Genomic DNA, 27166 nt, shown 5'->3' on the forward strand with positions numbered 1-27166 from the left:
TAGTGGTATATGTGCTTTTTTTTTTTTTTTTGAGATGGAGTTTTGCTTTTGACAACCAGGCTGGAGTGCAATGGCGTAATCTTGGCTCACTGCAACCTCCGCCTCCCAGGTTTCAAGCGATTCTCCTGCCTCAACCTCCTGTAATCTGGGGTTATAGGAGTGCGCCACCATGCCCAGCTAATTTTTGTATTTTTAGTAGAGATGGGGTTTCACCATGTTGGTCAGGCTGGTCTCAAACTCCTGACCTCATCATCCGCCCTCCTCAGCCTCCAAAAATGCTGAGATTACAGGTGTGAGCCACTGCCCCCAGCTGAATATATGCTTTTTAATGACCTGAGGGATAAAGGTGCTCAGAAAGAAAGATGGTTATATAGGGAGAATTAAGGTTAGTAAGGCAAGGAGCAGATATACGGTGTATGCATATCCTCATATATATACACACACTATAGAAATGTATAAATGTACATATAAATATACGTATACATAAATATGTATAATTAAACATGTTAAACATAAATATGTTTAAATTAATATATGTTGAATATATATTTAAATGATGACCATCAATAGTCTTAAAAATATGTTTTCTATTTTAAATCTTTAAGTGGTATCAGTAGAGTATTAAATAATTGAAGTAATTTAAAAGGACATAAAATTGAGGAGTCAATATGGGTAAGATCATAGAAATGAAAGGGAAAATACAAAAGTATTGTAGATTAAATGTCAGTATTCTGCATCTGCTTTAATATTCTGGAGAATTTGGTTACGGATACTGATTTTTTTTAGGAGAGTTCTTCTAAGAATTTTCCTTTGTAGGATACATTTGGGGATGGTTTTGTTTTGGCATAGCAAGTAGCTCAAATGCCACTGGAATAAATTCAGGACTTTCACATTTGTCTCAGTTTAATATGTTTTTTCAGTTGTTGCACAGTACTTTATAATTTTTTTTTTTTGAATGGCTGAAAAATGGTTTTGTGGGCTGATGTAGGCCATGGAAAATTGAAAGCCAAAGCTCTAAGATATATAAATTTTTCATGTCTTGGTTTAGTGGAAAGTGTCTAGATTTGACTAGAGGATATCAGTTTTCACATGAGTTTACTAATTTTTCTGTATATGTGTTCTTCAGACTGAGAGATTTCTTTGACAAGCTATATAAGCCGCAGAAGTTTCATATTCTGATGAATAAGCTGGCCTGTAGGGGTGGAAGCGGTGATGAAGATCTTGGCTAGCAGAGCGCATGGTCTGTTTTTACCATTTCTACTTTAAGTCAGCTGCACTATAAGTGGCTTAGGATGTGGTTGGCTGCTTCTCACTTAGTCTGGCACAGATCACAGAATCTTTTCAAAGTCGAGACACTTGACTCTGTGCTGGAACTGTCTTTCTAGCTGTTTACGTTTTCATTCTCTCCCCTTCTTATTTTTTTAAGGTCTATGTACAGACATGGAGCACTCAGAATCTTTCTATGACCATTACACGAGATGAGTATCCGTCCCACCCTATGGTGCTCCGAGGTATTAATCAGAAGGCTGCCTTTCCACAGTACCAGCCTGTCATCATGCTGGAGAAGGGATATACCATCCACTGGAATGGGCCCGCACCACGGACTACATTTCTATACCTCGTCAACTTCAACAAGTATGTTTCTAATACTGTCATTTCAAATAGTCGAGTGAGTAGTAATGTGGAGAAAAAGAATAACTTATATCTCCTTTGCAGCAAGCAAAGAAAGCCAATTTTATGTCCTTTGCTTTTCTTGTAGGGAGGCTATATATTTTGTGTGGATGGAATTAAGAGATTATACAGATGGAATCCTGTCATTCCAAAAACATTTCTTTTTCTCTGTGGTCAAGTTATTATGCACATAAAGCCATTCAACGATAGGTTTTAATACAGTTTGGTGAATGCTTTAATTCCCTGTAGCTGGGATGTTAAGTAGTTTTATATGGTGTTCCAGCAGATGCTTACCTGAAAAATTAAAAAGATTTTTGAGGCTGAGTTTAGACTTGGTGGAAGAAAGGGGTGGGATGGATTAGTAATACCTGCTGGGTCAAGAAGTGAAAGAGTTGGGACATGAAGGCCAGGTGTTTACTAGCCCTGCCCGAAAGCACTGTTTTATCCCTTCCTGATTTCTCAGTTGTCTGTTCTAATATCCCATGCAATCCCAGGTGCAATTTTTACAGTTAATTTATTCAAGTGTTTAGTGTGTGTCAGCTGACATAAAGATGAATGAGAGAAGTGCTTGCCTTCTAGGAGTTCACAGTGGAAAGGTAGAAAAAACTCAAGTAAATAGATAAACCAAAGCTGTTTTTTAGTGGACAAATGATAGAGAAACTATTAAGTAATTCTGCCGAAGGGAGTTGAGCCAGGCTGCAGTGAAGAATGATTCTGATGAAGTGATCAGTCTTGTTATGTTAATAAAAGCACGGTGTTGGGAAGGAGCCAGTTCTCCTGGGGGAAATGATGGATTCAGTGTGATGGGGACATAGGATGTATCAGGGGAAGTGACAGAATGTGAAACTGGGAAGGTGGGATGGGACTATTTAGAAAGCAGGGGTAAACCGCATGTATCTTATTAATCTAGATACATGTGGCTATAAACCCGTACAACTCCATGAAACTGATGAGATACGTACCTGAAAAATTGAAATGGCTCGTTCACCTGACTCATCAGCAAGCCCTGACTTGTCAGAATACTCTTAAAACATCCAGTTGAAATGAACAGAGAAGGACTAGAGGATACAGGATTTTAGCTGTAAGCAGCTCACTTCCAAGGATGATGAACATCGTGGCAGATGCCCTTGTTCTGAAATTGTTAGGCCTCTGGCATGTGCTCTGAGCTGAACCATTACCGTTACTGTTACTGTTTTCCTCTAATTGTTGCTGCTGTGCCCTGTGCCCCACCTACACAGTAACCAAGCCAAAAGGCCAGTACTTACTCCTGTCTCTTCCTTCTCCCTCATCACTCCATGTTATCAGTAACTACACTTTGTTGGTTCTAGCTCCTAAAGTCTTCTAAACCGGTCCACTTCTTTCTACCCTCAGTGTTAGTGGCTGGGTCAAGCCCTGATCCTCTCTTGCCTAGCTCCATGCAGCAACCCCCACCTCGGTCTCCCCACCTCCAATCCTTACTCCACATTGTGACCAGAGTGAGATTTCTGAAAGTCCAATCTGATATCATCAGTGAGTTGCAGAGAAGTCAATGAAAGAAACAAATGATTGTCAGAGAGGATGGAGAGATGTCAAAGGGTTAACAGTGTTCTGTAAGTTTTATGGGGCAGAATTATGAATTGGAGGTGAGGTATGACAAGAAAGTGATATGCAGTGTTCTGAAAAACACTTTGCATACCTTCCCATCAAATACCCAGCAACTAAAAATATTTTAAAGTAAAAAAAACAGCTGAGCCTGGAAGTTTCAAAAATCCACATGGGCATGAAATTCAGCCATACTTCTTCAATCAGCTAAAAGTTTATAAAAATTACATGATGGTCAGAGGCAAAAGGAAGAGATGGACAATTTTTTCCCCTCAATTTAAGATAATTATAGAGGAGTCATAGATTTTGTCATAATGGCCACTTCTGAAAATAACACTTTAAAAGTTATGAAAGCAGTACTTATTCATTAAATAAAACAAGGAAAATATAGAAAAACATAAAGAAAATGGAAATAATCTCTAGTCCTCCTAACCAAAGCAAGGCTTTGTAAACATGTATAGTTTACTCCCCTCTTTCTAAACTCAGTTGCTTTGTGCATATGGATGTGCCATAATTTTTTTTAACTACCCCCTTGTTCCATGAACATTTAGGTCATTTGTCCTGCACCCCCCATTTTGCTATTATAGACAATAATCCATATAACATCTCATATATTTTTTCTGCATTTTCTAATCTTTAGTGGGAGTATTTTTTTCACTTTAAAATCTAGGTTTTTTTTTTTTTTTTTTTTTTTTTGGAGACAATGTCTTGCTCTGTTTCCCAGGCTGAAATGTGGTGGTGCAATCTTAGGTCACTGCATCCTCTTCCTCCCGGGGTAAATTGATCCTCCTACCTAAGCCTACCAATCAGCTGGGATTACAGGCATATGCCACCACACCCAGCTAATTTTTGTATTTTTTGTACAGACAGGGTTTAGCCATGTTGCCCAGGCTGGTCTCAAATCCATGCACTCAAGTAATCCACTCACCTCAGCCTCCCAAAATGCTGGGATTATAGGCATGAGCCACTGTGCCTGGCTATGTGAACAGTTTTAAGGCCTTATAACATATTGTTTAAAATTTTTTTGGAATGATGAAAAAGTTCTGAAAATAGATAGTGATGGTGATTGAACAACGTTGAGAATATACTTATTGCCACTGAACCATATGGCTAAAAATGATTAAAATGGTAAATTTTATGGTATGTATATTTACTACAATAAAAAAATCAAAAAAGAGAGACAATGATAAAAGGAGGAAAATGTTTTTAGTGGTTTTAAAAAAGGATTAATTTTATATGTAAGGACACTAAGAAAATCCTATGGCAATTTAGTGATATGCATCAAAAGCTTTAAAAAGGCATCTACCTTTATATCCAGCTATTTTGCCACTAGGAACTCATCCTAATACATTTATAAAAGGTAAACATATATTTATAAACACAAAAATTCCTTAGAATGATTTTGCCAGTGTACGCTTCCACTCTCCATGTACTAGTATTTTCATCTTGGTATACCCATACCCAATCTCACTTAATTTTCTTATCTTTTTAGAGTATCTGTTTTATACAACTTTTTTTTAATGTTCTTTGAAATCCTGTTAAAACTAAGAATTTTGGGGGCTGGGCATGGTGGCTCACACTTGTAATCCCAGCACTTTGGGAGGTTGAGGTGAGTGGATCACTTGAGGTCAGGAGTTTGAGACCAGCCTGGCCAACATGGTGAAACTCCATTTCTACTAAAAGCATAAAAATTAGCCTGGCATGGTGGTGTGTGTCTGTAATCCCAGCTGCTTGAGAGGCTGAGGCAGGAGAATCGCTTGAACCTGGGAGGCAGAGATTGCAATGAGCCAAGACTGTGCTACTGTACTTCAGCCTGGGCGAAAGAGCAAGACTCTAGCTCAAAAACAACAACAACAAAACAAAAACAGAATTTTTTTTTTTTTTTTTGAGACGGAGTTTCGCTCTTGTTACCCAGGCTGGAGTACAATGGCGCGATCTCGACTCACCACAACCTCCACCTCCTGGGTTCAGGCAATTCTCCTGCCTCAGCCTCCTGAGTAGCTGGGATTACAGGCACGCGCCACCATGCCCAGCTAATGTTTTGTATCTTTAGTAGAGACGAAGTTTCTCCATGTTGACCAGGATGGTCTCGATCTCTTGACCTCGTGATCCACCCACCTCAGCCTCCCAAAGTGCTGGGATTACAGGCTTGAGCCACCGCGCCCGGCCCAAAAACAGAATTTTTAAAGGCTCATATTTTTGCTGTAAATCTATTGATATGAGAAATCTGAGCAACAGATACAGGTGGGCGATTTGTTACGCTGCCATGGTTCAGAACTTCTACTGTCAGTGACCCAACACACAGAAGAAATTTAAGGAGAAAACCGTGGTTAGGGGCACGAAGTGGAAGAAGTGGGGGAATGAAGGGCAGGTATTTGCATACACTCTAGTACTTAAAAGATAATGGCTCAAGTGCAAATTAACTTTTTTATGTTTCTCCTTTAAAGAAATGACTGGATTCGAGTTGGCCTTTGCTATCCATCAAACACAAGTTTTCAAGTTACCTTTGGCTATTTGCAGCGGCAGAATGGCTTATTGTCCAAAATCGAAGAATATGAGCCTGTGCATTCGCTGGAAGAACTGCAGAGAAAGCAGTCTGAGAGGAAATTCTATTTTGACTCCAACACGGGGTAATTCAGTGAAACCAGGGAATGAGAATTATTGCTGTTTTTCTGTAGTGGTGAAATTGCTAGTTCTTCAGCATCATGGCTGTTTAGTTAGGTAGCTGATATGGGTAATTTCTGCACATCTCTATTAGAGGTTTAGAGGGGAACTAGAAGGACTTGTAATTATAGTTGGCAGTAGGGATCGAGTGAAGATGTTTGCTGTATACCTTTTAAGGCAATTGAGAGAGAGAGATTATCCCTTGTCAATGAAGAACCAGTAGGCCCAGTTGGAAATTACAGTAATTTTTTTTCTCATAATAGTTCTTCATATGATTATTTACATGTAATATAATTCGTATTTCAATGAAAGCTCCTTTTTCTCTTCCTGTCTTAAGGTTATCTTTCAAGTTGACCTTGAGTTTTTAAAAATCACTGTGTAACTGTGGAATATTTGCTTTCAACTTTCTCTAGGTTGCATCTTTCCACTTTTTAATTCCAATCCTCTTCTCCTGGGGTCCTGTTGGTTTTGACTGCTTTTACCCAGTTACAGTCTCAGCCTGTGGGCTATGGTAGGCTCCATCTCCTGTACCCTTCCAGAAGGTAGCATGTTCCTTCAGCCTCTCTCCTCATGCAGACTTTCTTCCTATAAGCCATTGTCTATGCACTGTAAAGATACCAATGGAAAGAGGACGCATTTCTTCTGCAAACTCATGGTCCATTGAGGAATGCGGGCATGTAAAGCAAGTCATTAGCGAAGGAAAAGTTGAATGCTCTTAGCCCTAAAGATAATTCCCTGTGGCTTTTGGTCTGCCTCAGAAGTTCAGCCTAGAGTACCAGTGACATCCTGAGAGGATGATCCTGGAGCTAATTCTTGAGAAACAACTTAGGAGGAGATGGAAAAAGAGAAGGGTGAGATGTCTTACACAGAAGAGACCATGTGCACGAATGCATGGAGGCATGGCAGAACGTGGCATTGCATGTTTGGGGAAAGGCAAGAAGTTCAGAGTGGGGAGAAGGGTGGGAGAGTGATTTGGGGAATGAAGCTGGGGCTCAGTTGGTAAGTGCCTGGTTAGCCTTTAAATAAGATGCAACTCATTTGCCCTAAGTCCCCCAGCAACAGTGTTATCAGCTTAAAAGTTTTATTATCACAATTGTCTCCAATTTTTAATTTTTTTTCTCTTTTTTTTTTTTTTTTTTCTTTTTAAGAGATGGGGTATCACTGTTGCCCTGGCTGGAGTGCAGTTCACAGGCACAGTCATGGCACAATGCAGCCTTGATCTCCTGGGCTCAAGTGATCCTCCCACCTCAGCCTCCCAAGTAGCTGCTGCCACCACATCCAGCATTGATTTTCAGTTTTTGATTAGACCTAAACCACTATTTGGACTTTCATTCTGTAAATGATAGAACTTTCAGATTCCCAGTTGATATTCCACAAGAATAAAAAGAATATCCAGATTTGTAAGGATAGTCTAGTGACAACTTAATGATTAAAAGTGTAGAAAGATGGGAAATACTTTCTGATCTAGGTATTTCAAGAATCGTGAAGTGCTAATTCTTTTTATTTGGTTGGTGCAGAAGTAATTGTGGTTTTTGTCATTTTTTTTTTTAATGCTCTCAGTTCTAAAGGTATTTAATGTGCCTTTTGGGCCGATTTGTACCTCATAATCTCAACTTTGTACTGTTCATTGACCTCATATTAAAATGTGAATTCTTCATCTCTAGTAATCAGTCACATTTGATCAAGTTTTTTAGCGTCTTGACCTCCTTTGGTTTGGAAGGACTGGGTTTGCTGACAGAGGTTGATCTGCCACCTGGAAGTTAGATTTATCTTGGTAGTAGGAAGATAATTCAGAATGGGTGGGATGGACTGTTCATTTTGCCTGATTTTGGTCCTAATATAGACAGAAGGAACCCAGGTCTGTCTGCTCTTTGTAAATATTACAGGAATTGATTTGAGACTTTATCTTGGCCTTAGCCAAACAAGTCACAGTTCCTGTTTTTATTATTTCAGTTTTGTGCCTTAACCAAAATGATTTATGAACAAGAACAGCAAAATGAATGACCACACTAATTTACCAAATCCTCAACTCAACACATGACGTATAAAGTTTCCCAAGGAATTTTTGAGTCAAACCAAATTTCATCTTCCTAAATTACCTATGCAGCTAATTCAAAGCAGAAATCAGCTTTGATATGTTCTAGAACAATGGAAGCAGGGCACGAAAGTATTTTCTAAAGTGTTGTTGCATATGACATAGGACCCTTGAAGGGTTGAAAGAAAACAGAAACAACTTTATTTATTTTATAATTTTTTTTTTTTTTAAGGAAAACTTACTATAGTGGAGGAATATCCCTTTTGGCCATGAGTTTGATTTGAGGAATTTTTTGAGTTTTCAAGAGTAAGTCTAACTACAGTGATTGTTCTTTGTGTGTATGTGCAGGTTACTGTTTTTGTATCTCAAAGCCAAAAGCCACAGGGATGGCCACAGTTACTGTTCATCTCAGGGATGTGAAAGAGTCAAGATCCAGGCAGCCACAGACTCAAAGGACATCAGTAACTGCATGGCCAAAGCATACCCACAGTACTACAGAAAGCCATCAGCGGTCAAGCGGATGCCATCCATGCTCACTGGACTCTGTCAAGACTGTGGCACTCGGCAGGTAAACAAAGATGAAAAGTGGTCTTTGGCCAGGGAGAGAAAGTCAGAGGGTTTCTTTGCAATAGGAGTACTTTTCTTTGAAACATCTCTGTTGCCCATTTATGGACACTGCATGGTATATCCTGAATTTTGGCCCATGCTAAAATGTGATGAGGATAAGAAGCAAACTAGTCCAAATTTATAACAGAGATACGTCCCCCTATGATACGTCAGTTCGCCCTGGACAACTGCAGATTTTCCGTAGTTTGAAATTAAAGGTTGCTATGTTGGTCCTCATTTTTTTTTCTTTCTCAGATATTTGATACTTTTGCAATATTACGGTTGGATTTAGTACCAGTGATGTAAAAAAGATACTTTGTTTTATTGGCACAGTGTTTTATTGGCACACTTTTCTAAAAATACAGCTAATATGAAAATTATTTCCTTTTTATAAGGTGGAAATTCGCTCTATTTTTGAAATATATGCCATTGTATATATCTGTAATTAAAAGTACAGACTACCACATCACTCTATTATTTCTGTTAAAAAAAAAAAGTACAGACTGACTTAGTTTAGAAATGAAAATCCTTCTTCTAACATTCTTGATTAGATGGCCTCCTACTGGATCTCAAGAAAACACTGCAATGAAAGTGAACCCACTAATAGGAGGGAAAATTAGGCATACAGAAGGGGTTCCAAAGGAAATCAGATCAGTTCCAAGTGAAAAAACAAAGGACGGAGCTGCCCTGATTTATATTTCATCTTTACACTAACAAATAATAGGCTAAGGGAAGTGGTTCTCAAAGTGTGGCCCCCAGACCAGCCGCATCAGCATCCCCTGGGAACTTGTGTAAAATGGGAATTCTTGGGCCCCACCCACATCCTAGTGAATCAGCAACTCTGGGGATGGGACCCAGCAATCTGTTTTAACCAGCCCTGCAGCTGATTCTGATACATGTTCACATTTGAGTCCCACTGAGAATTTTTTTTAAAAAAGCAATAATTATCAAAAATATGCATACTGTCTGTTAATATGGAGAAAACTAAATCTTTTCATTTCTTACTATCCTAAGTGATTTAAGAAAACAAAATTGGCTGGGCGAGGGGGCTCATGCCTGGAATCCCAACACTTTGGGAAGCCGAGGTGGGCAGATCATGAGGACAAGAGATTGATACCATCCTGGCCAACATGGTGAAGTCCCATCTCTACTAAAACGAAAGTTGCTGGGTGTGGTGGCACACGCCTGTAGTCCCAGCTACTCAGGAGGCTGATCCAGGAGAATTACTTGAACCTGGGAGGTAGAAGTTGCAGTCAGCCGAGGTCGCACCACTGCCCTCGAGCCTAACAACAGAGCGAGATGAGACTCCATCTCAAAAAAAAAAAAAGAAAAAGAAAAAGAAAAAATTATTTCCACTAATAAGTTCCATATTTTCTCTCATTTTTTTCCGTTATTTATATCCATTAGTGGCAGTAAAAGCAGGAAGAAAGAGGTGGATTTATGTTTCCCACTAGGACACTGGGATGTATAAGTTGTTTTGTTTTTGTTTGCTCTTTCCATTGTGATGGAGTCTCTCTCTGTTGCCCAGGCTGGAGTGCTGTGGCATGATCTCCACTCATTGCAACTTTGCCTCCTGGGTTCAAGTGATTCTGCTGCCTCAGTCTCCAGAGTAGCTAGGACTACAGGCGCATGCTGCCACAACTGGCTAACTTTTGTATTTTTACTAGAGATAGAGTTTTGCCATGTTGCCCAGGCTGGTCTTGAACTCCTGACCTCAAGTGATCTGTCTGCCTTGGCTTCCCAAAGTGCTAGGATTATAGATGTGACCCATGCCTGACCAAGTTTTTTTTTAACAGCAGCTCTGCTGTCACTGTCTTAGTCTCTCATATTTCTGAGCCACCTCTATTCTCTCAGGCAAGTAAAACCAAAAATAAACCAACCGGCCAAAAGCAAAAACAAAAACACAAAACAACACTGTATATGACGGTTATATGATTCCTTGCCAGACCCGTATAATAATCTGACTGTTAAAAAGTGACATTTTGAGATAATCTTTGTGAGGAAGTAAAATTTCCAGCCTAATTCTCAAGCTGGATTTGTTACAACCCTTCTATATTGAAGATACTTTACCTAATTTATAATAAACATTATAACTTATTAAAATAATTTAATAATATTATCATTGGAAATATTCTAGGCCTATCTTACTAAACGATTGCATGCAGTAATACTTAGCATTCTCTATCTTGTGCATGAAGCATTGATCAGAACTCATTTTTTAAAAATGTATTGATTACTGACTTTGTGCAGTTGCAAAATAGTTTGAAGTATCTGGGAACATTACTTTCACTTGAAAATTTGTGAGTAGCTTTTTTTTTTTTTTTTTTTTTTAAATGTAGAGGCAGGGTCTCACTATGTTGCCTAGGCTGGTCTTGAAGTCATGGTGATCCTCCCACTTTGGCCTCCAAAATTGTTAGGATTACAGGTGTGAGCCACCACGCCCAGCCTAATTTTTGTTCTGAATATCAAAACCAAACACATGTATATTAGGAGTAAATAGGAAAATTCACAGGAATTTTTGACTCCAAACTTGGAGACTTCAAAGAACTATCCAGCTTCTGAATGCTGCTTAGGATCATTTAGATCGTTAATTTTTTGGGGTTTTTTTTTTTTTGAGATGGAGTCTCACTCTGTTGCTCAGGCTTGAATGTAGTGGTGCAATCTCAGCTCGCTGCAACCATCTCCCAGGCTCAAGTGATTCTTCTGCCTCAGCCTCCCAACTAGCTGGGACTACAGACGGGTGCCACCATGGCTGGCTGATTTTTGTATTTTTAGTAGAGATAGGATTTCGCCAGCTTGACCGAGCTGGTCTTGACTCCTGGCCTCAGGTGATCCGCTCACCTTGGGCCCCTCAAAGTGCTGGGATTACAGACGTAAGCTTCTGTGCCCGCTGAACGAGGGTGGAGTGCTTGCGGGAAAGCGAGGCCCTGTGTGAGTGTGACAGTATGGAGAGAAGTAGGGCCTTGTCTGTAAGGCACAACTCTTTTTATGGAACGCTTTGCAGGTCACAAAGAGGGGTTGAGACCTGGGCTTGTACAAAGTTACTAAAAGTTTCTAAACCAGATAGTCCTTGTTATCTACACTTCTTTCCTTGGTCCTAGAGTGACTGAGTCCCAATTTGGGACCATAGGTTTGAAAAACACCTTAAAAAATATTTGTCCCTATTTATCCATAAAATGTTTATAAATATTTACATATAAATATAAAGCACATTTATTTAATCACATATGGAACTGAAGTGAACAATAAGAATAAAATTTATTTGAAACTGGAATTGCTCCAGAAAATGAGGAACAAATATATACTTGCTGTGTTAAGAATATCAGGATGGAATTCTAGGTCATAAAATATGTACAAAAAGTTTAGAATAAAATACACCTACTGACTTTAATTATAATTATGTTTATATTGAGGGAACCTTTTGGAGGAAGGTAAGAGGTGTCATAAATATGAAACATCTTCTCTGCCTAGGTGGTGTTTACTAGTGATCCTCATAAAAGTTACCTCCCGGTGCAATTCCAGTCACCTGGTAAAGTAGAAACCCAGCGTGGAGACCCGTCTGTTATTTCTGTAAGTACCATCTGGTGTTGTCTTAGGCTGTTCTCGGTGGTATAACAAAATACCATAAACTAGGTAGCTTATAAACAACAGAAATTTACTTCTCAGTTCTGGAGGCTGGAAAGTCCAAGAGCAAGGTGCCAGCAAATTGAATGTCTGGTGAGCCTGGTTCATGGATAAAGCCTTCTCACTGTGTTCTTACAGGGTAGAAAGGTCCAGGGATCTCTTTCAGGCTTCTTTTATAAGAGCGCTGATCCCATTCATGAGGGTTACACTGTCATGTCCTGATCGCTTCCCAAAGATTCTACCTGCTAATAGTGTTACCTTGGAGATGACATTTTCAACAGAAAAATATTTGGCAGGACACAGACATTCAGACTAGATGTGCACACTGGCGTAGCTTCTTGCTTTTATCTTCTATCTTGGTGACATGAATTACCTCTGGCTATAGTCACTGGTTTGTAATCACATTTTCTGTTATTGGTAGCAAGCAATACAATAGAGGTATAAATACCTCCTGAACATTTGTGTTTTTAAATAAATTTAAGAAATGTTTTTTTCCTGAGTAGATGGTGTCTACTCATTAACCTTATTCTTGGAAACTTTATAAAATAACCTTCAAGGTTGTTTAAGATATGGGAAATAGAGCCGTGCACGGTGGCTCAAGCCTGTAATCCCAGCACTTTGGGAGGCCGAGGCGGGTGGATCACGAGGTCGAGAGATCGAGACCATCCTGGTCATCATGGTGAAACCCCGTCTCTACTAAAAATACAAAACATTAGCTGGGCATGGTGGCACGTGCCTGTAATCCCAGCTACTCAGGAGGCTGAGGCAGGAGAATTGCCTGAACCCAGGAGGCGGAGGTTGCAGTGAGCCGAGATGGCGCCATTGCACTCCAGCCTGGGTAACGAGCGAAACAGTGAAACTCCGTCTCAAAAAAACACAAAAAAAAAAACCAAAAAAAAAAGATATGGGAAATAAAAGTTTTAACAACTCTTTGGCCTTTTAAGATTGCCTCTTCTGTATTTTTTTCAGCTGAGGAAAATGCAGATGCAAAGGGTTCCTTGTCTTTGCTAAGTGGCTTGATGGAAGTATAGACATGAGTTTCAGTATCAACACTAGCATGTGTGCATAGAGCCAGGCTAGCCACTGAGAACCAGGTCTCAGCATGTGGCCTGTCCAAAATCAGGTTGACCTGGGTGCCACCGTACAAAGAACCCTTTGGGTGACAGGTATACAACCTTTCAACCAGGACTCAGCCAAAACCTGTGCCATTTCACATGGTCTCCTTAGAGGCTTGGTTTTTTAGTGGTGGGCAATATAATCACAAATCCATATATATGTGGACAGAATTAAAGTTTACTTTGTTTCTTGTTTTTTTTTTTTTTTTTTTATTGTGGTAAAATACACATAAACTTTACCATCTTAACCATTCTCAAGCGGGCAGTTCATTGGTATGAAGTCCATTCATATTGTTTTGCAACCATCCCTGCCATCCAGCTCCGGAACTAAAGTTCTACTTCACAACTCTGAATTAAGACTATCCCTATGTAAATGTAGCTCAAAGATTCTTGGGGTTTTTTTGTTTGTTCGTTTGTTTTTGACACAGGGTCTCACTCTGTCACCCAGGCTGGAGTGCAGTGGTGCAGTCTTGGCTCACTGCAACCTCCACCTCTCAGGCTAAATTGATCCTCCCACGTGGCTGGGACTAAAGGCACAGGCTACAGCACTTGGTTAATTTTTAAAACATTTTTTATAGAAACGGAGTCCCACGGTGTTGCTCAGGCTAGTCTTGAACTTCTGGGCTCAAGTGATCCTTCCACTTTGGCCTCCCAAAGTGCTTGGATTACAGGTGTGAGCCATCACACCAGGTTAAAGATTCTTCAAGTCTGTGTTTATACCTGTTCCCCTCCTTTAGCAGTCCTGCATTTTGTAATACACGCGATGAAATTTGCTGTCTCAGCATCTGACTGCAGTCAGCTGCATGAGGAACCTGATCCCAACCTGTTAGCTTGGTATCTGGTGGGAGTTGCATAAGGGAAAGCAGGTGGGTGCTGAGTCTCACTGCTCTGGTAGTTTACTAGATGAGAGAGAGAGAGAGAGAGAGAGAGAGAAAGAGAGAGATCATGGGGTAGGGGTGGGTATGGGCAGAGCGTTTTACCAAAAAAAAAAAAAAAAAAAAAAATTTCAGGCAGGATATGCCCCCTGAGAGAACATTGTAGGACTCCATTGCTACACACTGTGTGCATGGGACTCCAGAAAAATCATGCTTATCTCTAGTACTTTTCACATTCATTATCTGAAAACTCTTCCCTCCGATCTGGCATTGCATTAGGGTTTTTGTTTGTTTGTTTTGAGACAGTCTTGCCCTGTCACCCAGGCTGGTGTGCAGTGGCTCTATCTTGGCTCATTGTGACCTCCAGCCTCCCGGTTCAAGCGATTCCCCTGCCTCAGCCTCCTGAGTAGCTGGGATTACAGGCACCAGCCACCATGCCTAGCTAATTTTTAAATTTTTATTAGAGATGGGGTTTCACCAGGTTGGTCAGACTGGTCTTGAACTCCTGACCTCAGGTGATTCACCCTTCTCAGCCTCCCAGAGTGTTGGGATTATAGGCATGAGCCACTCCACCTAGCTGGTTTTGTTTTTTTTTTTAAGACAAGGTCTTACTATGATGCCCAGGATGACCTTGAACCCTTAGACTCAGGTGACCTTCCTACTTCAGCCTCCTGAGTAGCTGAGATTACAGGCATGGGCCACTGGACCTTGCTTTGCTTTAGTTTTCATGGAAAGTTTTGTGTGTGTGTCTTTTTAAGCAACAGGTTTTGGGGATACTTTTCATGGGGACAGTTTGAATATGCCGAGGACTGTTATGTAATTTTTCTTAAATGTACCTCAATTTTAAGTATTGAGATTTTAAAAAATAAGGAAATATGTCTAGTCTTTTCACATATAAAATTTACTTCAAATGCTTCCAGAACTTTTCACTGGATTGGTGTAATTTAAACATAGCTAAAGGACCCGTTTTTCTTTTTTCTCTGAGACAGAGTCTCACTCAGTTGCCCAGGCTGGAATGCAGTGGCACCATCTCCACTGACTGCAGCCTCCGCCTTCTGGGTTCAAGCAATTCTCCTACCTCAGCCTCCCAAGTAGCTGGGATCACATGCATGTACCACCACACCCAGCTAATTTTTGTCTTTTTAGTAGAGATGGGGTTTCACCATTTTGGTCAGGTTGGTCTCAAACTCCTGACCTGAAGTGATCCGTTCACCCTGGCCTCCCAAAGTACTGGGATTGGATTACAGGCATGAGCCACCGACCTTAAGCCCAACCTTAAAGGGCCATTTTGAATATCACTGAGATGAAAAGTGATTAGAAGTAAAATTTAAACATTATAATTTCCCCAAGCATGGACAGGTACAGTGGTGAGAACATTTCTCTTTTGTTAGCCTTTAACGTAGTTTATAATTTTACATCTTAGAAACAGTGCCTTTGGGTTTAATTAGAGTTTAGTCAGTTGTTTTGTTTTGTGTCTTCCTTTTTGGCTGAGAAATTAATGATATTTGGAAATGTCTGGGGTCCTTTTTCTGGAAAAGATCACAAACCATTGATTTAAAGAGGATAACTATGAAAACTTAGCTCACAATAATTGTGAAATAAATGTAGTAGTTCCTTGTAGCTTAAATTCGAGTAAAATTACCACTTTGTCATTTTGATCTCAGAGGAGAGCTGTATTTATAGCAAACTACAAATATAAACTAACATGGAATTCCTGTGGGTCAAGGCATGATATATATTTCTATGTGTGTGTGTATCATTTTCTGAACCAATATGACAATAAATGAACCATCTAAGCTGAAGTATAGAGGCAGCCACCTATCATTGACTTACAAAGCTTTGACCCCAGTTAGAGAGTATGTGTAAGAAGGAACGCCTTGAGCACTGCAGAATGAGTCACCTAGTTTAGCTGAGTTGGGGACACCACGCCTTGCTCAAAGCAGCTTCTCCAGTCAGCAAACATCAGTCAAGGCAGAATCTATAGGCAGCGTTTAGTATCACAGGCACAATTTCAGATGGTGAGTAAAAACCAAGTGAAACATACAGTTGGAATCTTGGAAATATACTTTGAATCATGGGTTTAGAAGACAAAGGGAAAGGGCTGGAAACATGAGTCATCCTGCAGATGTTCTTGAAATGATGATGACAGAAGTCGTTTTTGTGTTCTCAGGTCAATGGCACCAGCTTTACCTTCCAAAACGTAGGCGTCCTCCTCCTTGTTGTGAATGCGTGCAGTGTTCCATTCCAGGTGACGGAAAGAAAGGATTTTCTTCTTCCTAACGTCAGTCGCATGGAAGAGTACTTAAAAACAGGCATCCCTCCAAGGTAGGTCAAGCTTGTGCTGTAACAGGGAAAAGCCACCTTAAAGATGTGGAGTGCTCCAATCCAATAATGGCTGGTCAACTCTGATTTTTTACTCTGTGGACATTCAGGCACTGTGCAAGGTATTCATTCCTCTCCTACCTCAGATGGATGCTCACGTCGTCTAAGTGGCAGAACTTGGATGTTGCAAGATTTTACAAAAGGTGGAAAGGCTCTTAGGAGGGAAAAAAGTTCATTATTTGGAACATTATTATCCCACTTTTGATTTATTTTTTGAGTCTCATAAAACAGGTATCAGAGAATTATACTTTTTAGTATTAAGTTGATATATTTTGTCCAGTCTCCCTCAGAAGGCTTATTACTATTTGAAGTGATTTTCCAGGCAGTTTACCTTTGCAGCCATCTGTCCCACTGATGCTCTTGGACAACAGCACTGCACTATGACTGCTACAGGAAGTCATCACCTGGGTCATTTGGAAATGGCTGGAAAAGAGTAAATTGATTTTTGAAGTGGTTGAGTGTGCAGTTGCTCTTTTAGCGCACTAGTCTGATTAGCTTTCTTTGCTGTCTCTGAAGAAAGCTGCACAGCAGAGAAACCTTTCCTTTTCTGGGTTCGTTAGACCCTGCCTAAAGGCAAGGAGATGAACTCGGTGTTTTCTGCCTTTGCCACAGACGTTGATTTATACACAGGCTTTCATTTAGTGGAACCATTAAGGAAGGAACATAAGCTTCCCCCAAATTAAAGGCCTATCTGGCTTTAGAATCATTTTCTGATTGCTTATGCTCTGTATAGTTTATGGAACCAGATCCCAATAAATTCCATGAAGTCACTGGATTATTTCGATATAACATTAATTGTGTATTTGTAGTTCTGTATTCTGGTTTAAGACACTTGTACGGCCTCAATTTTCTTAAAGGATTTAAAGATTTTTCTTAATGGTGAAAACACATGCACTCACTTCCCCTAAAACAATCTAGGATTTAAACCTCACCACAAATATTCAGGACAACATGGCAGTATTGCAAGGTACCCCATAGATTTAAGAGGTAAAGCCAACTCATTAACAGAAAGGCTTTAAGATACTGGTAATGATGTTTCTTGATCTGCCCTCTGGTTATACAGATAGGTTTTGTTTGCAAAACTTCAGTGTGTGCGTTGTATTTTAATAAAGTATTAAGAAGGCGTGGAGCAACTGGCAGTGACTTCTATGGAGACTGAGCACATGTCTATGTGTATAGGGTTGGGGGGGTGACAGATCTTGCGGGTAATTTTGACTTATCGAAGAAGGTCAGGTCTGCAGGGTGGTGGTGCTTAGACTGCTGCACTATTTCTAGATTGTGTCACCACTGCTTTAGAAGGACTACAGTAGGCTGGGTGTGGTGGCCCACACCTGTAATCCCAGCACTTTGGGAGGCCCAGGCAGGCGGATCACCTGAGGTCAGGGGTTTGAGACCAGCTTGGCCAACATGGTGAAACCTCATTTCTACTAAAAATACAAAAAATTAGCCCTATATGTTGGTAGATGCCTGTAATCCCGGCTACTTGGAAGGCTGAGGCAGGGAAATTGCTTGAACCCAAGAGGCCGAGTTTGCAATGAGCTGAGATTATGCCACTGCACTCCAGCCTGGGCAACAGAGTGAGACTCTGTCTCCAAAAACAAGAAAAGAAAGACTACAGTAAAGAACTCATACTAGCATGATACTTAAGGCTCTTAATCTTAAGAACTATAAACACCCATATTAAGACATACTACGTAAATCTCAACTTCCTGTAGACATCCTTGATGACTCTGAGAATAAATCAATCTGATGTTACCTTTTAATTAATTAGAGCTACTCAGAGCCCCCTAAACATTGATTTGTTCTTGAAATGAAAATTTTTTTTTCAGTAACACTGGCCAAGAGGTCAGGCACAGTGGCCCATTCCTGTAATCCCAGCACTTTGGGAGGCCGAGGCAGGACGATTGCTTGAGGCCAGCAATTCAAGACTAATCTGGGCAATGTAATGAGACCCCGTCTCTACAAAAAATTTAAAAATTATCTGGATATGGAGGCACATACCTGTAGTCTCAGCAACTGGGGAGGCTAGGACAGGAAGACCCCTCGAGCCCAAGAGTTTGAGGCTGCAGTAAGCTATAATTGTATGACTGCATTTCAGCCTGGGTGACAGAGCAAGGAACCTATGTCTAAAGAAGCAAAACTAAACAAAAAACAGTTGCCCAGGCTGGAGTGCAGTGGTGTGATCACAGCTCAATGCAGCCTCAACCTTCCAGGCTCAAGTGACCCTCCTACCTCACTTCCAAGTAGCTGGGACTAGAAATGTGTCCCGCTGTGCCTGGCTGGTTTTTTTGTTTAATTTTTTTAAAAAAAATTGTTTGTGGAGATGGAGTTTTGCTGTTTCCCAGGCTAGTCTTGAACTCCTGGGCTCAAGTGATCCTCTCATCTCTGCCTCCCAAAAAGTGCTGGAATTAAAGGTATGAGCCACTGCACCCAGCTGGCCAAGAACATTTCTGATTAAAGTTTTTGAAGCAGTGAGTTTGTATGTAAACACACACACACACACAGAAAATAAATACATCATTAAATACATGCTAAAGGATATGCAACAGGAACTGAATAAAAGGAGAGACTCTCCTTGTTGCTGAATGGAAAAATTAATAAAAATGTCACTTTACCTTAATTAAAATATAAATTTGACACATTTCCATTAGTGTCCCAGAAGGTACTTTTCTATTGTACTTGACAGCTGATACTCTAGTTCATCTAGAAGAATAAATGAGAGAGTAGTAAAATATAAACAAATTACAGTAATACAAGGAGCTTGTTTTATGAAATATTAAAATAAACCATGAAGCCATAGAAATTAGGCCAGCATAGCTTTGGCAGAGAAGAGCAAGATCAGAGGAGAACAGAGAATCCACATATAGAAACGAGTATGTGTGTTGGTTTACTGTGTGACAAAAATTCCAATTCAAACCATGTAAAACCCATTTTATTTATTTATTTTTAGAATTGTGTTATCCATTTGTTTAATAAATAGATAATAGAATATAAATAGAATATTTGAAACGAAACAAAACCATTCTCCCATGTTACAGTAAACTTATTCCCTGATAGACAGTGGAGAAGGAACGGTGAGGGGTAGATAATGAGATATTACTTAATGGCCCAGTGTATGTTATTTGGGTGATGGATACCCTAAGTGCCCTGACTTCACCACTATGCAGTCTTATGAATGTAATAAAATTGCACCTGTGCCCTACAAATTTATACAAATTATAAACAATAGAAACAATAAACTATTTCCCAAAAGAACTGTGTCCCAAACCATTTACTCGGTCTGCAGTCCCCAAATTTTTTGACATCAGGGACCGGTTTCATGGAAGATAATTTTTTCCATGGACCAGAAGGGGAGACAGATGGTTTCAGGATGATTCAAGCGCATTACATTTACTGTGCACTTTATTTCTATTATTATTACATTATATACCGAAATAATTACATGCAATAATTATTTCATTATATTACAATTATGTAATTATATTGTAATTATATAATATATAGTTGTATATCACTATGTAATTATATATATTATATATTACAGTGTAATTATGTTATAATATATAATGAAATATTACAATGTAATAATTATGCAACACACCATATGTAGAATCAGTGGGAGCTTTGAGCTCGTTTTCCTGCAACAAGATGCTCCCATCTGGGCGTGATGGGAGACAGTGACCGATCATCAGGCATTAGATTTTCAGGAGCGTACAACCTAGATCTCTCATATGCTCGGTTCACAATAGGGTTCCTGCTCCTGTAAAAGCCGAGTGCCACAGCCGACCTGACAGGAGGCAGAGGTCAGGCTATAATGCAAGTGATGGGGAATGGCTGTAAATACAGATGAAGCTTTGCCAGTCTGCTCACCTGCTGTACAACTCAATTCCTAATCTACTGGTACCCCTCCATGGCCCAGGGTTGGGAATCCCTGCACTACGTGAACTTATGTAAATGATTTGGTTTCTCTATGTGTTACCTCTTTTAAGAGCAACATTTGAAGCCCATAGTGGGAGTGGAGAGTGAGAACTGGATGAAAACGCATCTGGGCTTTTTTTCTTTTAGGAGTTCTACTTTTATCTAATACTGCTATTCAGCACTCAGTTCAGAAAGCTACTCAATAGAAAGATACTCATGCTGAAGGATTGAAACTGGTTCTGACTTTCTAAATTTTACATACAGGTCAATTGTTCTGTTGAGCACAAGAGGAGAAATAAAGCAGTTGAACATTTCAGACTTACTAGTACCTCTGGGATTAGCCAAACCAGCTCATCTTTATGACAAAGGTTTGTATCTGTATTATTCCGTGAAGTTCTTACAGGGCCAGCAACTATTTTATGGTGCCATTCAGTTACCAGACGATTTTCATGAGCTTGTTTTGCTGGAGTGAGTCTCGTTAAGATGATTTCTAAATAAGGGAACAGTATGAGAGGAAGTGTGTTGGGATGTGGTTTGTTATCAGGGGCAAGAGGTGGGTGGTGAAAGTTCATTTGCTGATGTGAGGAAGTGTTGAGTTTTTAATAGCTGCCTTTGTTTTGCTCACCTCCTGCATTCTCTTGCTGGAATATAGCTACAAACATTGAAATTTTTTTCTTTTCTTTTCTTTTCTCTTTTTTTTTTTTTAGGAAGCACCATATTTTTGGGATTCAGTGGAAACTTTAAACCATCATGGACTAAGCTGTTTACCAGTCCTGCTGGACAGGGCCTTGGGGTGCTTGAACAGTTCATACCTTTGCAGCTGGACGAATATGGTTGTCCCAGAGCTGCCACTGTCCACAGAAGAGACCTGGAACTGCTAAAGCAAGCTTCAAAAGCACGTTAGAGACTAACTGTAACTTAAGTGCTGGGGGAAAAAAATGTGAACTAACTTATTTAATTTATGGCATTTTTAAATGACACTGTTAACCCAACGGAACCATTTTCCAGTTTGATACAGAACAGGGAGAAAAAGTGTTTGCAGTCATTGCTTGGATACCAGCTTCATGCACCTTCTAGTTGTACAAAATGTTAAAGACGTCATTTGTATTTGTAAGGCTGGTGTGAAGAGAGCAGATCGCTATTGCTCACTTTCTACCCCAGTATTTTGTAATATCATGAGCAGTGTTTTTACTTTTTGTATAATGGGGTGGGGTGGAGTGGGGGCTTCTGAGAGTCAGCCTGTGGTCTTTAGAGGACCAGCTAGTGTAGCACCTTGGATACTTGAAGTCTAATGCTCAGTTGTGTCTGGTGGCAGTTGACTTGGTGGCTGGCATGTTCAGCAGCGTCTGGGGCCCTGTTTCTGGGCAGCCTTTGAGGATTTTCTATGATATTGAATGACAGAGTTTTAAGCGGCAACTCAGGCCCAGCTCATGCCCTTTTTTGCCTGGACATGTGCTGTTTTTATTCACTTGTATATCAATTACTTGTAAGGGTTCAACTTTCAAACAGGAAGTATATTGGGACAAAAGGGCTCTTGGGGATTAGAAATCCCTTTAATCTGTGACCGTTGGGCAAAAACTTTTCCTGCAGCAAAAGTCTGAAGCTGTTGGGACCATTTTTGCAGCTTTAATCCTTAGCTTGTTTTGACTGTGTATTTGTGTTTAAAACGCAGAGCTGAACTGAATATTTCCTTTTTTTTTTTTTTTTTTTTTTAAGAAGTAGGTTGTTTTCCTGAACCGTAAACTTGTATCGTTTTAACTTGCACAAAGGAAGTCTGTTCTTGGTGTTGCTCTTGCACTTGGGTTTTCTGTTGTCGTTTGTGTGGATTTTAAAAAGCTTTTCTGCTCATCCTCCTGCCAGGAAAATCCCAGAAAGCTTAATGATACCCCGAAATGATTACACCCAGGGAAGAAAAAAAAGGAGCGCTTTCTAGGGTCAGAATCATGGAGCGACTACTCAGAAATGAACCTCTTTGTAGCCTTACACGAATGAGTCACTCTTTCTTAATGACATGTTAAAGCCAATTAAAAAGCCATCATGCCCAGCTTCTCTTTCCGTGGAGTCCATGCGTCTCCTGCCGGTGAATCACATGCAGCAAGAGGCAGCTGGCTCTACAGCCTGGGATGCTGCCATACCAAGAGGAAAGGAGCAGCAAAATGTCTTCATGCTCTTCTAAAATCCCCTATGCATGAAGTGTAGAGGAGGGATGGCCGAGGGCAGGTGGTAAGAAGTGTGTTCAGGCTGACACTGGCAATGAGTAGATAATTTCACTTTCCTCTTCCAAGGGCAAAGGCTGATGGCCTCTACCTTTGTATCCAGGAGAAACTGCGGAGCAGCTCTGTGACTTCTGTTATTTTACAAAATATGCTACCTCAAAGTGCTACCGATAAACCTTTCTAACTGTAAGTGCTCTTACTAAGGGCACATATCTTATTCAAAGTTAGTTTTTTGTTTTGTGGGTTTTTTTTTTTTTGTATATTGATGAATGAGATATTACCTATTATTATTGGATCATGGTTCCTGAAGCTTATTAAAGTTTGCATGTGTGTGTGTGTGTATGTGCGTGCGTGTGTAAAGTTTTATGACTTAAATATCTTTATGTGTGTTTTTTAGAGTTTGGTTCTTTAAAGATTTGGAGAAGATATGTAAATTACCAAGGCACTCGGTTTTTCTGTTTTATATACTAATAATCAGGGCCTAAGTTAAATAAAAATATGTGTGCATGTATTCTATATATGTGTGTATGTGAATTTATTATTTTATTTTTTTTGAGATGGAGTCTTGCTCTGTCTGTAGGCTGGAGTGTTGTGAAGTAATCTCAGCTCACTGCAACCTCTACCTCCCAGGTTCAAGCAATTCTCCTGCGTCAGCCTCCCGAGTAGCTGGGACGGCAGGCACCTGCCACCACACCCAGCTAATTTTTTTTATTTTTAGTAGAGATGGGGTTTCACCGTGTTGGCCAGGCTGGTCTCAAACTCCTGACCTCAAGTGATCCTCCCACTTTGGCCTCCCAAAGTTCTGGGATTACAGGCGTGAGCCACCAGTGCCTGGCCTGTCTGTGAATTTATATCTCTATGTATAAATTTAAAATTCAGATTCCAGTTGTAAAGAAGTTACTGACTGAAGTGAGGAAGACACTTGGTGGACAGAATCTACCAAGTAAATATTGTAAGAATAAGCTTCAGAAGGGCAGGGACTATATTCTCCAACACAGAGGTTCTCAACCTTGGCTGCACACTGGATTACCTGAGGAGCTTTAAAAAAATATAGAGGTCTGGACTTCCCTCCCTTCCCCCCAGATTCAGATTTAATTGGTGTGGGGTGCAGCCTGGGCATTGGAATTTTTTTTAAAGCTCCCTGGATGATTCTAATATGCAGCCAGGTTTCAGAACCACTGCACTAATATAATAAGCCCACTGTTTAACTCCAATCTGTGATTTTTTTGTGACTAAAACAAAATTGCATTTATCTATTATTTTTATTTGCATTTCCTATGTTACTCACAAAACTACCAGCCCTAAACAAAGCTTTTCACTATTGTCTCTTTTTAGTAGAAGCTTTTAATAGTTTTTAGTCCTCAATCCTCTCAAGTCATCAAATTGGTTCTATACACTGATACATACATTTCAGACTATTGGGAGCTAGCAGTCTGTTCTATTTCTACTAAGAAAATATATTCAAGGGTGATTTATAAGTTCGTAAGCATTTTCCATCAGGTGAGGCAGTTGGTTGAGCTCCAGAAATGTGGTCGTCCACAAATCAGCCAGCTGATGAGAAACACAGAGGCTCTCATGTATCCACAGACTGAGGTTTAAGTCTTTGCTGTGATTCCTGCCTCGCCACCTGAGTCTGCATGCCATCTATTCAGAGGCTGGAAGAGAGTGCTGGCAAGAAGATGAAAGGCAGACACACCGACTCATGGACTATGACTCCAAAGCAGCCTGTAAGCTGATGTTTAGACTCGGGGAGAGGAAAAGAGGATTTATGAGTCCTCTGTTCTCTAACTTAATCAAGAGACAGCACATCCTCAAGCCATTAAGCTCTTACTTTGTCTTAAGGAGGGGAGGGTAATGAAGGGATAGGTCGAAGCTTCAGTGCATTAGATAACTACGGTAGGTTTTTGTTCTTTAAGAGACGAGGTCATGTTTAGAGGAGTCTGGTTGAGAGGCATTTCTGTAAGAAGGAATGAGCTTAGTTCAAGTGTTTTTCTCTTTGTTCCTAGGAGGTAAGTACAATACAGAGATTCCATGATAACAATGTTTGTTAATTTCATCATGCAGAGTTGGAGCTTCCTTGTGGAATTCTTGTTTCGTTTTTGGATACTTATTAAACAATGTTTAATAACCTGATACATTCCCCTGGAGGTAAAGACCTTTAATAGGGCAGTAGACTTGTATCATTACTGTTAGTCTTACTTGGTGATAACCCAGTCTGCTGGAAATGTGAGCAGACACTGAGCTGAAGCTAATTTTCAACAAAAGGTCAGGGAGGGAAAAAGAATCAGGGAACTCCATTCCTGTTTCCTTGCTCACAAATGGCAAAATGCTGTTCACGACTTGCTGGACCATTTGAGTCATTTGTGAGAAAAGAGTTGTTGTTTTTTCCCCTTATTTATCTTCAATTTGAGAAAGAAGCTAATAAAAAGATGCTTAAGTGGGCCCTGGTGTTGTGGATAAGGGCACACTTTTTTTTTTTTTTTTGAAGTGGTAAATTTAAACAAGGACTGACTGAACTGTGATTTCTAAAAGAGGAACTGTACCCCACAGAACATCCAAAATTATCAACCATGGCAAGCTGTGAACATGTTATATCTGAAAATACAGCAAAGCGTGGACCAGAAAACATCATTAGAGATGTGTTTTTGTAATTTTCCTAAGAGAGACAAAATAATTAGTCTAAATCTGAAAAATGGTAAGTTTAAAGTTCATCCACAGAAAAGCTGGCTTCATGATCATAATTGAGAAATCCAAGTTGGCAAACATCTGCCTACAATTCTGAGCTAGGAAGTTTTAATGTATTTAAATATAACAGAAGAAAAAGAAGAGTAATATTTTATGAGGTGAAAATTCTATGACATTTAAATTTCAGTGTCCATAAATCAAATCTTACTGGAACACAGCCACGCTCATTTGTGTATACATATTAACTGTGGGCATTTTATGCTGCCGGGGTAGGGATGAGTAGCTGCTACAGAGACTGTAAGTCTGAAAATATTTACTATTAGGCCCTTTACTGAAGAAAAAGTTTACCAGCCCTTGATCTCAGTGTAGACCGGCATTCATTGTCCTTGGGTTCTTGGAACCTTCCTACATTGTGAGAATTTTTAAAATAGCAAGTTAAGGAAAAAATCTGCATCAGAATCAACTGAGGTGCTTGAAGAAAACGCAGAATCCCAAGCCCCAGCTGACAGGAGAACGGGCATTGCTAGGAGTTGGAGCTGGGAATATGATGTCATAACAAGCGCTCCAGATGATTATCGTGAACCCTAAAGTTTGACCATCTCATAGAATGTATTGAACCTGTTCTGCCTTTCCCTCTTTTCCTTCAATAGAAAACACATCTGAACAAAATTGACTTTTTTTTAACCTTAATGATTCTATCTACACAGTCTTCCCTAGAACTTCTTCTGACTAGGGCAGATTTGATGCTAGACAGAGTATGTAGCTGTTACTTGGGCAAAGGTTTGGAGCCCATAATTGAGTCCTCCCTGCATGATGCCTGAAATACCACTAGAATGATTCCTTTGGCTACAGTTATTCCTACTCTGAAATCCCAGCCATTCTTTATTTTCTGAAAGTTTTTTTTATTATTATTATTTTAAAGACTTTAAAGGAAAACGTACATTTGGCCACAATTAGGCTGCACAGACTAACAAAAACATAGGTTTCTTTGCTTTTTGATGAAACTGTATCCACCCTAGTTATTTCACATTTATTGAGGCTCTAATTGGTAATTGCAGATGTATTTTTTTGTGAGGTAGAATGAATCATTTCATACAAGCAGTTTGCTTTGCAAGCACAAATCTTTTAATGCATGAACTTCACGGAGGGTTGCAGGATGTGGCTGAGTAGAGTTGGTGGATAATGAGATTGACAATTGCCAGGGAAGAGGGTGGTTATGGGAGGTTCACCTCCCATCAGCCCGTGTTGATTGTCAACATCCGGTTCCTGAGACAGGAGGGCCTGGGTCAGGTAGGTTTCTGATGTGGGAGAATGCAAGATTTGCAAGTCTTAGGAGGCAAGAAACATCCTTAGCTCCCATGATGGGTAGGAGAACAAAAGTTCTGATGGGAGAGAAAGATGACAAAACTTCTGCCTCCTTTAAGAGTGTGTGCGGTCAGTTGCTTTTTTAAGGAAAATAGGAAGAGAGGAAGTCGAGTGGAGGCAGGGTAGAGCGTCTGATACAGTGATTTGCTGTAGGTGTGGATGTTTTGGTGACCCATCTAGGTTTGATTCTCCTAAGTCTCTCTACTTAGTGGTAGTTCTGGGAGCAGCTTCCTCCTCCTGAGTCTCAGCTTTCCCATCTATAAAATGGAACTATTTGTACTTTTGTGGCATTACAGAGGTGATTAAATGAGAACAGCTCTAGCTCCTGAACATGGCGGGTCATCAAAAACACCTGATGGTTTGTTTTCTAAAAAATTAGATTTCCAGACCACTGTGAATTCTAATTTAGTAGTCTGTTTGTTGAGGGTT

At 40.0% G+C, this 27166-nt stretch overlaps 1 protein-coding gene across 4 annotated transcripts in view; it reads left to right on the plus strand.

The window, feature by feature from the left end:
• The window catches only part of CEMIP2 (cell migration inducing hyaluronidase 2), an 85568-nt gene extending 62365 nt beyond the window's left edge, over positions 1-23203 (plus strand). For all 4 annotated transcript variants that reach the window (XM_074394682.1, XM_039461427.2, XM_074394684.1 and 1 more), the window contains 7 exons: positions 1427-1635; positions 5700-5882; positions 8300-8519; positions 12029-12127; positions 16342-16496; positions 20736-20839; positions 21179-23203. In XM_074394682.1, the coding sequence (XP_074250783.1) occupies positions 1427-1635; positions 5700-5882; positions 8300-8519; positions 12029-12127; positions 16342-16496; positions 20736-20839; positions 21179-21375 (1167 nt within the window). In that variant the 3' untranslated portion in view covers positions 21376-23203. The remainder of the gene's footprint in view (positions 1-1426; positions 1636-5699; positions 5883-8299; positions 8520-12028; positions 12128-16341; positions 16497-20735; positions 20840-21178) is intronic.
• Positions 23204-27166: the final 3963 nt, after the last annotated feature.

Source organism: Saimiri boliviensis, chromosome 2, assembly GCF_048565385.1.
Source record: "Saimiri boliviensis isolate mSaiBol1 chromosome 2, mSaiBol1.pri, whole genome shotgun sequence".
Classification (NCBI taxonomy): Eukaryota; Metazoa; Chordata; class Mammalia; order Primates; family Cebidae; genus Saimiri; species Saimiri boliviensis.